Source organism: Bufo gargarizans, chromosome 3, assembly GCF_014858855.1.
Source record: "Bufo gargarizans isolate SCDJY-AF-19 chromosome 3, ASM1485885v1, whole genome shotgun sequence".
Taxonomy (NCBI): domain Eukaryota; kingdom Metazoa; phylum Chordata; class Amphibia; order Anura; family Bufonidae; genus Bufo; species Bufo gargarizans.
In genome coordinates, this window is record NC_058082.1 from 402,476,067 (window position 1) to 402,491,375 (window position 15,309).

Sequence of the window (15,309 nt, forward strand, 5' to 3'; positions counted from 1 at the left end):
TTCCTTCTTCTGAGCTGTGTGAATGTTATTTTTTGTGAGATGAGCTGTAGTTTATTTGTGGTACCATTTGGAATACATACAACTTTTTAATCACTTTTTATTTTCACTGGGGAGAGGCAACATAACCAAAAACAGAATATCAGTATTATTTTTTTTTTGCTTGTTTTGTTTTCATTATAGCATATTGTTACATTTTAATAGTTTAAGATTTTCAGATGTGGTGATACCATTGATGCTTATTTTTAGGTGTAAAATTGGGAAACGGGGACAAATTTTTATTTTATTTTTTATTTTTAAAAACATTTTTCCTGTTTTTTCACTATACTTTTTAGTCTCCTTAGGGGACTTGCACTTGCAGGGAATTGTACTTGAAATCTCCTGATCGTTTGTACCATATACTGCAATAGAATACTGTTGCAATCTATGAGATTTTAGGTCATGGTTTTGCAGGCAGCTCAGTAGGCCTGGGATCTTATGAGATATAGGTACATCATATACCGTTTAGGTGGTTAAAGGGAGTATCCCATAAATCATTTTTATACCAAAAGTAATTTGTCATGTATCTAGCATTAAAAAAATATATACTTTTCATATTTTTGTGTCCCATCCTTGTTTGAAGCTCAGCTATACTGCAGTAGCTTTGATTTGATCCTTGTCTGACAAACAAGACAGAAAGCTAATACTTTTAGCTACCCTGCAAAGAACAAGAGGCTTGCTGTGTAGTGATTCGGCTGTGCAGATAGTGACTGAACATGCATTACAAGCAGCATTCAGCCCATTTGGTGAACATGCACATTGCTATACTCTTTAAACACCAGGTGGCGCCATAACATGTAGTAAACATCATAACTCTTTATTGGATGTTGTTTTTTTAACAGCATGTGGTCATGGTTTCCAAGGAGACATATTTTATGTCAAATTTATTAAGTAAAGGCATGAAAAGTATGCACATTTCTGGCACAAATCTAGGCCTGTTTTAACTGTACTTGTAGATTAGATTTTCTGGCACAAATCATCAACTATCTTCTGGCATTAACCCTGGGTTCACACCTGAGCGTTTTACAGCGCGTTCAAACGCGCTGTAAAACGCTCAAGACATGAAATCCAATGCTTCCCTATGGGAATGGTTCACACCTGGGCGTTTTAAAGCGCGTACGAACGCGCTGTAAAACACCCGACGCTCAAACAAGTACTTGAGCTTCTTTGGGGCGTTTTGACGCGCGTTTGTGGCCATAGGACACTGCAGTCAATGACACAAACGCGCGTCAAACGCGCGTTTACTATTACAAAAAACGCGCATAAAAACGCGCGTAAAACGCGCGTTTGCGCAACGCTCAGGTGTGAACCCAGGGTTAAAGCAAAGTCTTTGTGGGTGAATATGTTCATTTAAATAAACAAAGTTAAAACCGATGTCCAACTTTAAATGACATTTTGCAGTTTATATTTTAATATAGTTTAAAGAAAAAGTTGTATAACTGTAGATTCCTAATATGTCCATGCATAGAAAAGAGTTAATTGGTAAGCCTCTTTAAAGGGAGTCTGTACCCTACTTTGAGCATTTTACACTGCTCATATCATTTTATAGCACATTTGCCAAACATACAAATAGTACCTCTCTTGTATCTGTCCCATGTCCACACGCTGAAAAAAACACTTTATAAAGATACGCAGGTTAGCAGTGGCGTACATAGAGAAGTAAGGGCCCCATACCAAGGATCAAACCAGGTTCCCCACACAGGACAGAAGGGTTTCTGTCTAAACTCCTTTCAATCTTCCTTGGGCCATTTTTTACACTGCTTCATCTGCTAAAAGTTGTTCCTTTTAGAGTCCTGACCAAGTCTTCACCCTCAGTAGAAAAGGGGATGATCCCAAATGGGCCCCCTCTTGCCCTGGGCTCCACAGCAGTCACATGGTCTGCCGCTATGGTAGTTACACCCCTGCAGATTAGGTCCTGCAAGTGCCCAGGGGAGTATTTACGGCCTCAAGTACCCAGGCTCATCTCTGATGTGCCGGCATAACCGCTCCCCTTGGAGTCCTCTCCTAGTTCATCCTCCTCCTCCTCTGGCTTGTGCACGAACCCGCACATGGGCAGAGACACTGATTTTAACAGACAGACTCCCTTTAAATGGGCTGAGCAGGCAATTATCGAGAACTCCAGTGAGTTTATTCCTGACAATTGCCTGCTCACCAGAGGAAGTGTGAGATGCATTTGCATGCAGCAATCATCTCCTCTGTGCGGGGATGAGCAACTGATTTACACAGGACAATCCTCTTCCCAGAAATGATGATTTTGTTTTCCGCATCACTACTGCGTTCACATGATGATCAAGTGATTGATGGTTCTTTAACACAGGCCAATTATCGGGAATGAGTGCGAGGATGTGAAAAAAAAGTGCATTAAACTGGTATCTCAGTTTCGTCATATTGATAACCTTTCCAGATATTAGGTCATGAATATCAAATTGGTGGGGGGTCTGAATCGTAACACCCCAGCCGATCAGCTATTTGTAGGGCCCGTGACGCATGTATTAGTGCTGCGACCCCTTCAGTGTTTTCCTGCACGCTTTCTACATTGTAGAAGTGTTACAGGGTAATTACAGCTTTTGGAGACAGGACCCCACTGATCAGATATTGATGACCTATCTTGGGGATAGGTCATCAATAATGTGAAACTGGAATACCTTAGGACAGGGATGCCCAATCTGCGGCTCTCCAGCTGTTGCAAAACTACAACTCCCAGCATGCTCGGACAGTCGACAGCTATCGGCCTTCAAGAGAGCATGGTGGGAGTTGCATCACTGCCCTCAAATGTGTCTACAGAATGTTTCCAAAAGAAATGATTTAAGACTATTAATTGGACCTGCAGTTTCCTTATAATGTGAGCACCTTCACTGTATACGTAACCCTGCTTGCAGTGCCTATATGTTCTTTCTGTGACAGCAATGTAATCAATACATTTTTCCTGCAGCCTTCTTCAGTTTAAAAAGCTGACCATAAAAATATAAACAGTCTATTCATAAATCCATACACACATATTACATGTTTGCTCAAAATATACACAAAAACATATGCATACAAATATTTTGTGTCTGACAACTGTGGACTGGCATCATGGTCATTGTAGTGTTTAAAGCTGTGCAAAAGTCATTAAGGAATGGTTACAACCCCTTCACTCCAGTGCATGGCGTTACTTAGAAAGTTTACTTATTACTCTGATTAAAGCTCCGTTTTCATCCTTCAGACGCTGATTGTCAGATTTAAGGTCTGTGAGTACCTGGAAGAGAAGCATAGAAGTTGATGAATGATATTTTTTTACTGTAACAACCTTAGGGCTCGTTCACGCGAACATTTTTTGCATTCCGTATATGGGCCGTTTTTTGCGTTCCGCATACGGTCCGTATACGGAACCATTCATTTCAATGGTTCCGCAAAAAAACGGAATGTACTCCATATGCAATCCGTTTATTTCCATTTTCCCGTTCCGTTGAAAGATAGAACATGTCCTATTATTGCCCACAAATCACGTTCCGTGGCTCCATTTAAGTCAATAGGTCCGCAAAAAAGGAACACATACAGAATGTACTCCATATGTCTTCCGTATCCGTTCCGTTTTTGCGGAACCATCTATTGAAAATGTTATGCCCAGCCCAATTTTTTCTATGTAATTACTATATACTGTATATGCCATACGGAAAAACGGAACGGAACCGGAAACCTATTGAAAAAAAAACAACTTAAAAATGGATCCGGGAGAAACGGCCCACAAAACACTGAAAAAGACATACAGTTGTGTGAACAAGCCCGTAAAGAGGTTTTGCAGTGGCATAATATACATGACCTATCCACAGAATAGGTCATCAATATCAGATTGGTGGGGGTCCTACTATCGGGATCACGGTACTGCACAATGTCTTCCTTGTAGCGGCAGTGCAGTGTAATCGCCCCATTCACCACACTGCAACCGCGCCGCCTGCTTCATTCATAAAGTGGGCAGAGCAGGCGCGCAACGTAGTGAGTTACGCTGCCAGCCTCCTGCCTCTGCCTGCTATGGTCGATGGAAGGTTAAACAAGCACACTGCTACCACGTTCATTATCAAGGAGGCTGCTGGAGACTGCCCAGTATAGCTATAGTAAAAAGGAAAGGGGACATTTATCAAAAGTGATGTAAAGGGAAATTTGCTTAGTTGCCCATAGGGACCAATCAGATTCCACCTTTTGTTTTCCAAATGAGCTCTGAAAAATGAAAGGTCGAATCTAATTTGTTGGTATGGGCAACTAAGACAGTTTCCTTTATACCAGATTTAATAAATCTCCCCAAAAGTGTGTGTTGTGCAAACGTAAAAAAAAAATAGATACACATTTTGTATACCCATAATTATAATGACCCTCAGAATAAAGATCGTAGTTATTGATTCGTCACAAGTTAATTTGTCATAAATCGCTTTAAATTAGGTATACCCAGGCCAATCTGCCTAAAAGTAACAGTGGACTGTAAGGGTACTTTCACACTAGAGGCAGGACGGATCCGACAGGCTGTTCCCCCTGTTGCATCTGTCCTGCCGCTGTTTCACCGTGCCACTGCTCCGTCCCCCATTGACTATATTCCAATATTGTCCTACACTCTCTGTTAACAGTTTGCAGTAACACTGTCCCTAGTGCATGAGTCTCTTGTCATATCTCTCCCTATGCTCAGCTCACAGGAAATTGGCGGCAACCGCACGGGATGATGGTTGTAGGCGCTGCCTAGCTGTAACATCACAGGGGGATAGCTCCCGGCTGGCTGCATTATGGGTGATCTCACGTTCCCGGGCTTGTCTCCTGTACACTTACTCTCACTTTCTAACACGTGCAGTTGTCATTTTAGGTAGACTGATTCGTTACCATGTAGCAAGAGGAAATTCGGATTTATTTAGAATCAAAGTTTTCCTAAACTTTGGACTGAATTCGACTTTGAATGCTTCACTTCACTCAACACTAGTATTAGCTATGTCGATGGAAAAAGTAATGTCTTTTCAGATGACACAATGAAAAAAAATAAAAGAAAATGCTTCTTAAAGGTATTTTCCTGGAATTTAATATTGCTGGGACTCTGTTAGGAGGACAGACAGGGTCATCTGTCGCCGAGACCGTGAATGCCGAACAGTGTGTTGTCTTCCGGGTGCTCGGGTTCGGCATATTGCGGATCAGATTGACAGATTGCTGGGTGGGGCTGGGGAAGACCCAGCGGTCATGGTACACATTGGCACCAATGACAAAGTCAGGGGGAGATGAAAGGTCCTTAAAAATTATTTTAGGGAACTAGGAGAGAAGCTCAAGTCCAGGTCCAAGGTAGTGTTTTCAGAAATACTACCAGTGCCACAAGCATCACCCACCAGAGAGACAATGGGAGCTTAGGGAGTTAAATAAGTGGCTCAGAAGCTGGTGCAGGAAGGAAGGAAGGGTTTGGGTTCATGGAGAAGTGGGCCGACTTCTCTGTCAGTTACAGGCTTTACAGTAGGGACAGGCTGCACCTTATTGGTGGGCTGCAACTGCTCTGGGGGAAAATACTTTTAAACTAGGATCTGGGGGGAGGGTGGAGGGGGGGGGGGGTCATACTAATAAGAGAGTAGATAGTGTAGATAAAAAGTGGGATATAGAAGGGGACAGTGGGGATTTAGTGGGGGCTGGGGTTATTGAGGAAAGTAGGGAAAAGACTGGGCAGAACTATACACCAAAGAAAAATAGAACTGCTGGTAACAAGAACCTGTTACATACAAACATTAATCAAGGCAACCCAACAATCCAAGATATTGACTTTACATGTAATAGTAATCTAAGGGTCCATTCACACGTCCGTAGCGTATTGCGGATACACCGGGCCGGCACCCCTATAAAATGCCTATTCTTGTCCACTATTGCGGACAAGAATAGGACATGTTCTATTTTTTTTAGAGCCGCGGACTGGAAATGTGGATGTGGACAGCACAATGTGTGCTGTCTGCATCCTTCCCGTCCCCATTGAGAATGAATGGGTCCGCACCCATTCCGCAGAATTGCGGAACAGATGCGGACCCATTCTACGGATGTTTGACTGGACCCTTAAATGTATTTTTACAAATGCCAGAAATCTAGCTAGCAAAATGAGGGAGCTGGAGGCTATGGTACTAGAAGAACACATAGATGTAGTTGGTGTGGCTGAGACATGGTTGGACTCTTCGCATGACTGGGCTGTAAATATTGAGGGTTTTACTCTATTTAGGAAAGACCAGGCCAATAGAAAAGGTGATGGTGTGTACCTGTATGCAAGGGAATGATCTGAAGACAAGTGTGAAAGAGGCAATTGTGGGTAAGGATGGTGAGGATGTGGAAACCTTATGGGTGGAAGTTCAAAGGGATTAAACATTGAAAAAATAATACTTAGTGTAATTTATAGACCCCCTAACATCACAGAGGAGATAGAAACGCAACTGTATAACCAAATAGAGCAGGCTGCACAGGCTGGTACAGTGGTCATAATTAGAGATCAACGAATTGAAGCCGACAAAGTGGAATTTGATTTGAATTTCAGGAAAAATTTGATTCGCTTCATGGTAATGAATAGCAATTTTCCTAAAATGGTGGCTACAAGTGTGAGGACTGGGGACATGGGGCAAGGAACTCTGGCTAGATTCTGCCATTTCCCAGCGTTCAGAGTGCAGGGACAGACATGTGAAGGTGCTAGGACAGCAATTGGAAAAACCTCTATGTTTAAAAAAAAAAATCAAAAAAGGATTTAAAGTGCATGTAAAGGATAGGGAGGAATCCTTTCACAGCATCTTAGTGCAGGGAGAGACGGCAGAAGGTGCTAGGCACATTGATAGAAGAGTGATTTACAAGTGCAGGGAATGATTATTTCTGGATCCAAATAGTCATTAGACAGCTCTGTCATTCCAGATTTTTGTTATTGGGCTGCAAGTGTTATGTTGAAAACCCTTTAGTGGCTTATATCTTATAAGCGTATAGGGGCATAGTTCAGTACAACAAGAAAAATATATTCTCAGTTCACTTCTGCAGTTTTTTCTGTTGAAAGTGTATAGGGGCTGTGGGGTTTCGCTCTGGTAGACAGGATTAGCGGACGCAGTAAAGGGGCAACAACAAGTTCTTTGGATCAAACAGTTCAGTGTTTTATTCACACTTCAGGCAAGTGACAAAACAAGCAGTCATAAACAAGCAAAACGTCACCTTGCGGTGTTGGTGGTAATTCACACCATGCAGCAATTTTACCTCAGAGTCCTTGAGCATAGCAGCACCAACCTGTTTTCACGCCAAACAGGTAGCAAGCCTTCATCCAGACACAAGGCTCCCAGATCCCAACACAAAGACCTCTCTTCTGAGCCCAGCTGCCTATTTAAGGACAGCCAGGTGCCGCCACAACCTTGACCGGCACTTAAAATCCGGTCTGGCATTTGACATCACCTGGCTGTAAATCAGCCCAGCAGCACATGCAGGGAGGAAAATACCTGTTTTCCGAGACCAAACCTCTCACTGTGTCACAGCATATTTCAGTACAACAAGAAAGATATATACTGTAGGAAGGCGCAAGGGTCCGTCAGTGACGGAAGGTAAGTGCCACCGAGGTTCCTGGCCTTGGTGAGATAAGAACCGGTTATTTTATGTGTCAGCCGCAGCTAATGCTTGCTGACAGTTTTTCTTAGTGTGGCTGAAAAGCCGATCCGGGCCGGTTCTTATTGGGAGCAGCCAAAGAGCAGGGTGGGTAGCTGTTCCCCACGTCCAGGCCAGGTTTTGGGCTGGGGTTTAAAAACCCAGCCAGCAGCTCAGCTGGGTGTGGTATGTTCCTCCAAGTGAAAGTGGAGCTGCGAAGGCTCTGTGTCTCTGGGAGCTGCAGGAGAGCCACCAGCTGGAAGCCAGGCATCCTAAAGCCTGCTGTGGATATCCAGGTGTGTTTGTTTTGAGTTCTGTGGACTTTGGCCGTGTGAAATAGCACAAGGAATTCCTGTGGTGTGAATTAACACCAGGACTCTGCAAAGTTTGTGTTATGTTTTCCCTTGGGTGTGAATAAACACTGAACTTTTTGCTTTACTACCGTGTTCTTGCATCTGTACTGTGTCCGCTTACCCTGCCTACCAGAGCAAATCCCTACAATACGCACTGCAGTGTTGCAGTTATTTCTGGTGAAAGCGTATAGGGGTGTATTTCAGTAAAAAAAAGAAAAATATATACACACTGCACTGTGGCAGTTATTTCTGGTGAAAGTGTATAGGGGTGTATTTCAGTAAAATAAGAAAAACATATACGCACTGCCCTGTTGCAGTTATTTCTGGAGAAAGCATATAGGGGCATATTTCAGTCCAACAAGAAAAATATATACGCATTTTACTTCTGCAGTTATTTCTGTTTAAAGCGTATAGGGGCGTATTACAGTCAAAAAAGATTAATATATACGCACTGCACTGTTGCAGTTATTTCTGGTGAAAGTGTATATGGGGGTATTTCAGTACTACTAGAAAAATATATACTCCGTGCATTTCTGCAGTTAATTGTGGTGAAAGCGTTTAGTGGACTAAGAAAAATATATTTGTTGCTTTAGGGGTGTTTTAATGTCCATTTAATTTGTGTAGTTCAGCTACAAGTATGTCAGGCAGAGAAGTGCCAGGCCATGCACAGAGGAGTGGCAGAAGCCTGAATGTTTTGGGCTCAAGCAGAGGTCATAGCAGAGTAAGGGGGCATGGCAACAGAAGTCTCAGCGAGAGGCCTGAGCTCCCGGTGTCATCTAGCGGTCGCGTCTTGACCAGCAACCTAGCGGTTCTTGATGGTTAACTCGTCATCCACGTCATCCGAAGTGACATCAGACACCCCCAGCCAACAGTCGGTGGGTTAGTCAAACACAACCCTTAGTTGGCATGGCCCGGGAGCAGGCCCTGTGCCCTCACCTGTCCTCAACCTGCCTCTGTCCTTTGCTGTTCCCTCAGCCACAGAAGTATTGTATGCTGTGGGCTCAGCTCCACTATACAGCGAGGACAAGCTGCTAGAGGACAGTCAGCAGCTACTGCCCAGCCAAGATCTGGAGGAGACATCTGCCGCCTCCTCTGCTAGGCGGGCAAGTAGTGATGAGTAGAGTGGAGCAGGAGCTTGTGTTGCGAGCGGTCAGGCTCCTGACCCAGAGACAGTTGAGGAGGACATCAGTGAAGTGTTACAAGATTTATTTCCATCCAGTGTTGCATAAATTTTTCACCAAGATCTTGCATTGATGATGGTAGAGTCTGACTGCTGTGCAAAGCCTTCTCCAGCACATCCCAAAGATTCTCAATGGGGTTAAGGTCTGGACTCTGTGGTGGCTAATCCATGTGTGAAAATGATGTCTCATGCTCCCTGAACCACTCTTTCACAATTTGAGCCCAATGAATCCTGGCATTGTTATCTTGGAATATGCCTGTGCCATCAGGGAAGAAAAAAATTCATTGATGGAATAACCTGGTCATTCAGTATGTTCAGGTAGTCAGCTGACCTCATTCTTGGAGCACAGATACTGTTGCTGAACCTAGACCTGACCAACTGCAGCGACCCCAGATCATAGCGCTGCCCCCACAGGCTTGTACAGTAGGTACTAGGCATGATCAGTGCATCACTTCATCTGCCTCTCTTCTTACCCTGATGCTCCCATCACTCTGGAACAGGGTCAATCTGGACTCATCAGACCACTTGACCTCCTTCCATTGTTCCAGAGTCCAATCTTTATGCTCCCTAGCAAAATGAAGCCTTTTTTTCTGGTTTGCCTCACTGATTAGTGGTTTTCTTACGGCTACACAGCTGTTCAGTCCCAATCTCTTAAGTTCCCTTTGCATTGTGCGTTTGTAAATGCTCTTACTTTTACTATTAAACATAGCCCTGAGTTATACTGTTGTTTTTCTTCGATTTGATTTCATTAAACGTTTAAGTGATCACCGATCATGATCATTCAGGATTTATTTCCTCGAATACAATGGGTCCCCACTATTCTTCCAGTTTTTAATAATGCATTAGACAGTTCTTAACCCAATGTTAGTAGTTTCTGCAATCTCCTTAGATGTTTTCTCTGCTTGATGCATGCCAATTATTTGACCCTTCTCAAACAGACTAACTTCTTTTCCACGACCACGAGATGTCTTTCGACATGGTTGTTTAAGAAATGAAAACCAACTCATTGCACCAGTTGGGGTTAAATAACTTATTGCCAGCTGAAAGATAATCACCCATACAGTAATTATCCAATATGAGGCTCATAACTATTTGCTTAGTTAAATCCAGGTGGCAACTTTTTTTTTCGACAGGCAGTGTATAAACTGCTAAAATTAAACCCCCCATGGCTTACAGCTACTGTAAAAAGGGCAATAAAGACAAAAAGGGCATTTAAAGATACAAATCTGAAGGGTCAGCTGTAGCATTGGATGATTACAAAGGCCTTAAAAAAATCTTTAAAAAGGAGATAAAATTAGCAAAAATACAAAAGGAACAGCAGGTGGCAAAAGAAAGCAAAACAAGCCCCAAAAAAATATTTTAATATATAAATGCTAAAAATCCAAGGTCCGAGCAGGTAGGTCCCCTAAATAATGGTAAAGGGGGGGTAGTCACTGAAGATAAGGAAAAGGCAGAGTTACTAAATGGGTTTTTAGCTCTGTATATACAAAAGAAGAGAAAGGAGCTGCTATCTGTGGTGCTGGTTGTCACGGTGGGGAGTGGGGGAAACCCCCCACCGTGCGGTGTCAAAGGGTATAATGGGTATCAGCCTGGCCAAAAGGCGTAATAAGGGAGCAGGTCACCTACTACAGCGTCCCTACTCCTCTTCCTGACTCCTCACCGTATGAGCAGACCCTGAGGGTAGGACGGCTCATACTCTGGATTCCTAGAGACCCTAAGTCGGCCTGGTAATCCCTCACCAAGGAGCCGGGAAGAGACAACCTGTTCATCCCAGTCATGGTGGAACAGGAGTCCCTATCTGAGGCCAGGCTTTAAGGAGAGGGGAACACATACAGCATATGGAGTTGGCAGGTAAGCGAAACCCATAACACACTTACTTACCTGCCACAGACACACTGACTGGAACCCATGCACAAGTGCTTCTGTCCACACCAACATTGAGCACAAACCACAACCACACAGGAACCCAGGACACCCATAGCTGCAATAAACATGAGGTAGGGCAATGTCTAGCAAACATGCTGGACAACAAACATCACTAGCCATGTAACACAACATAAGACATACAACACCCTGAACATAACCCATGCAAACCATAAGATAAGAAGGGAAAGAGGCACCATAATAACATCAATTACCAAAAGGGTGGCCCTTACTGGACAGATGGTAAAAGCCAGGAACAGTGAACCACCAGCATACACCAAGGCTGGAGGAACACTGAGCTTCAGGCATCCAGCAGAGGCTAAATAGCCCAAGTAGCCACACACATAAACCCAGTGTTCACAAAACACTAGGAAGGGAGTTAACCCTTCCAACACCAGACAGAGGAAGGAAACCACTCAAAGGAGAAGTGCGCACCCAAGAGTGCTTAAAGAGCTCAGTTCAGTCATTGCTGTGCCCATGTTTATCATTTTTAAAAATTCTCTTGTACAGTGCCAAGTGATTGGCGGAAGGCAAATGTGGTGTCCATATTCAAAAAAGGATCTTCACAGGCAATTATAGACCAGTTAGTTTAACTTCTGTTGTGGGAAGAATTGTGGGAAAAATGTTTGAAAGACTCTTAAGGGACTATATACAGGAGTATGTGTAAATAATAAGCGATAACCAACATGGGTTTTCCAAGGACAGAAGTTGTCAGACTAACCTGATTTGTTTTTATGAGGAGGTGAGTAGTAGCCTGGACAGAGGGGCAGCTGTGGATGTAGTGTTCCTGGATTTTGCAAAGGCTTTTGATACTGTCCCTCATAGACGTTTAATAGGTAAAGTAAGGTCTATAGGCTTGAAAAGTATAGTTTGTCATTGGATTGAAAACTGACTGAAGGACCGTGTCCAGAGAGTTGTGGTCAATGTGGTGTACCCCAAGGTTTAGTGCTGGGTCCTTCATTATTTAAGTTATTTATTAATGATATTGAGGATGGGATTAATAGCACCATATCTATTTTTGCAGATGACACCAAGCTATGTAGTACTGTACAGTCTATGGAAGATGTTCATAAACTACAAGCTGACTTGAACACTCTATTGGGCATCAACTTAGCAAATGAGGCTCAATGTGGATAAACGTAAAGTTACGCTTTACAAACGTTGGTGCGGCCTCATCTGGAATATGCAGTTCGGTTCTGGGCACCAGTCCATAGAAAGGACGCACTGCAGCTGAAAAAGGTACAGAGGAGAGCAACTAGACTGATAAGGGGCATGGAGGGTCTTAGTTATGAAGAAAGATTAAAATAATTAAATTTAGTCTTGAGAAGAGACGTCTAAGGGGGGACGTGATTAACCTATACAAATATATAAATGGGCCATACAAAAAATACAGTGAAAAACTGTCCCATGTAAAATGCCCTCAAAAGACAAGAGGGCATTGCCTCCGACTGGAGAGGGAAAAAGTTCAGTTTCCAGAAGCATCAAAGCTTCTTTACTGTAAGAACTGTGAATCTGTGGAATAGACTTCCTCAGGATGTGGTCACAGCAGGAAAAGTGGACAGTTTTAAAAAGGGTTTAGATGATTTCTTAAAAGTAAACAACATTAATGCTTATGAAAACGTGTATAAATCTAAGTTTAGCTTGTGTGATTCGCGTCCCCACCTATCCCTTGGTTGAACTTGATGGACCTATGTATTTTTTTTCAACCGTATCAACTATGTAACTATATGGCCTATCCTCAGTATAGCCCATCGATATTTGATTTGCAGGGGTCCAACAACCAGCTGTTTCAGAGTTGCTCCAGAACCTTCATGAGAGAACCACTGAAGTTATCAGTTCCATCCACTACACGATGTACAGAGCTGTATGATTCTGGCGCCAGAGCTACTCTGAAACAGCTGATCTGTGGGGTGCGATCTTTTAAACCTCCAATTAGGCCTGGTTTCTAAAATGCAACTCTTGTCTCATTATTTTTTATAGTATGTAGGGCCGCCATGTGAAGTGTTTTGTAACTATTAGGGGAACTATATTTACTTTTATTAGAAAACTGCCTGTAAAGTGTCCCTAAGCATCCCTCTTACTGAGCATTGCTAGGGAGCATATGTCTTCAGCGTTCTACTACTGAATGCTGAAGACTATTTGCTAAATATACAGAGGCAGGCTTCTCAGAAGCCTGCCTCTGGTTTCCCTGCCCTAGCCCATGTCTCCTTATATATACAACACTTCCCTGGTTAGTTATTAAGCGCTGGACAAATAGACTACAACAGTGCTGCAATGATAAGAGTCTGAGATGACACAGATGTACCGAGTTTACTGTCACCTTTGATTCCTGCTATGTACACCTTCTGGGGCATTTTTTATGATTGCATTTTACTAATTTTGGGCTAAAAATATTTTTTTAATTGGTCTTTATTAAAAATATTGAGGAGGTCTGTCACAAAGGGTTAACTATTTTTCTAGCTGTGTGAACTCTACTTTCACTTTGGTCATCTAATAAACCTTAAAGGGAACCTCTCATCAACTTTATGCTGCCCATACTAACGGCAGCATAAAGTGGAGACAGGAGAGTTGATTTCAGCGGTCTGTAATTTAAAATTTAAAAGTAAGTGATCAACATCACAATCATTGCAGACTGGGCCTGGAAAAGAGTCACGGCCAACTGAAAAGAGTCATGGTTATTCATAAATTCCTGCTCTCCCTGCCCACCTGCTGATGACTTCCTAGTTTTCTCCCTTTCTCTCTAGGAGAGAACTGCCAATCATCAGCAGATGGGTGATAGTGCAGGAGATTATGAATAACCATGACTCTTCTCAAGTAGATTTGACTTTTTTCAAGGCCTGTGCTGCAATGATCATGATGCTGGTTCTCAGCAACCACTTACTTTACCCCTGAAATCAGCATTTTTGTCCATATTTTATGCTGCCCTCAGTGAGATCAGCATAAAGCTGATGACAGGTTCTCTTTAACTCTAAATTACTAAAAGGACATAAAGACTCATTTAAGCCACATTCTTATCAGCAAGATAATGAGTGTTTATGAGGTCAGGGATCAGAGATAAAGAGCCATCAGCTAAGCTGCCTGACAGAACAGAGTGAAAATTCAGAGCTTGCTGCTAGAGAAACTCAAGGCTGCACAGAGACAGGGGTTCAAATTTTTTAATAAAGACCAATTGAAAAATGACTTTAACTTAAAATGAGTACACTGCAGTAATAAAAAAATGCCCTCAAGGGTGCACGTATCTATTAAAGAACGGAGAGCATCATACATGAGAAACACAGGATATGTTGTATCAATGACCCGTATTAGTGTTTTACAGTGACATTAATTGCCGTTAAATAGCCGTATATATCTTTACATTAATACAAGTTTACCTTCAGGTCATCTTCCATTTCAGACATTCTACGCTCTAAAACTCTCTTCTCCTGCAATAACAAATAGTGTTAGATTTTTACATGGTTTACACTGAACCTATAAATGGTGTGTTCCAAGACAAATAACAACTACTTACTCTTTTTTCAGCCTCCAATAGCCCAACCTGACTTGATGAGATATCTTGTTTCTAGGGGAAAAAAGTGTATAAACTATTTAGTAATCAACATTTATTAACACGATTTTCCATCTTTTGTCGATTTTCTCGAAGTAGTTCACTAATCCACACAGTTTTGGGTATTCCACTAGTGCAATGTTGCATTTTTTTCAATTTATATTTCCTACTTAGTATTTGTAAGCACAAAAAGGTTACATCCTTATCTATGTCTCCCACCTAGTACCACTTTACAACAGACAGGTAAAATAATGAATGTGACAGGATAATTAAACCCCCTAACCCTAACCCAAACACACACTAAGGGAGAGTTATCAAAACTGGTGTGAAGTAAAGCTCGCTTAATTGCCCTTAAAGGGATTCTGCAGTTTGTTTAAACTGATGAGCTATCCTCTGGATAGATCATCAGCATCTGATCGGCAGGGGTCCGACACCCAGGACCCCCGCTGATCAGCTGTTTGAGAAGGCAGTGGCGCTCCAGAAGCCGTCTCACTATTTACCGCTGGCCCAGTGACATCACGACTAGTATCAACTTGTCTGAGCGGGGCTAAGCTCCATTCAATTGAGCTGAGCTTAGCCGATTCAAGTTGATACTAGTCGTGACGTCACTGGGTCAGCGGTAAACAGTGAGAAGGCCGCAGCGCTCCTGGAGTGCCGCTGACTTTTCAAACAGCTGATTGGCGGGGGAC

General features: G+C 42.7%; 1 protein-coding gene across 2 annotated transcripts in view; it reads right to left on the bottom strand.

The window, feature by feature from the left end:
- Positions 1 to 1,845: 1,845 nt before the first annotated feature.
- The window catches only part of PPP1R12B (protein phosphatase 1 regulatory subunit 12B), an 87,160-nt gene continuing 73,696 nt past the window's right edge, over positions 1,846 to 15,309 (bottom strand). For both annotated transcript variants that reach the window (XM_044288326.1, XM_044288327.1), the window contains exons 5-7: positions 14,585 to 14,635; positions 14,448 to 14,498; positions 1,846 to 3,274 (exon numbers count right to left, since the gene is read on the bottom strand). In XM_044288326.1, coding sequence (XP_044144261.1) covers positions 3,188 to 3,274; positions 14,448 to 14,498; positions 14,585 to 14,635 — 189 coding nt within the window. In that variant the 3' untranslated portion in view covers positions 1,846 to 3,187. The remainder of the gene's footprint in view (positions 3,275 to 14,447; positions 14,499 to 14,584; positions 14,636 to 15,309) is intronic.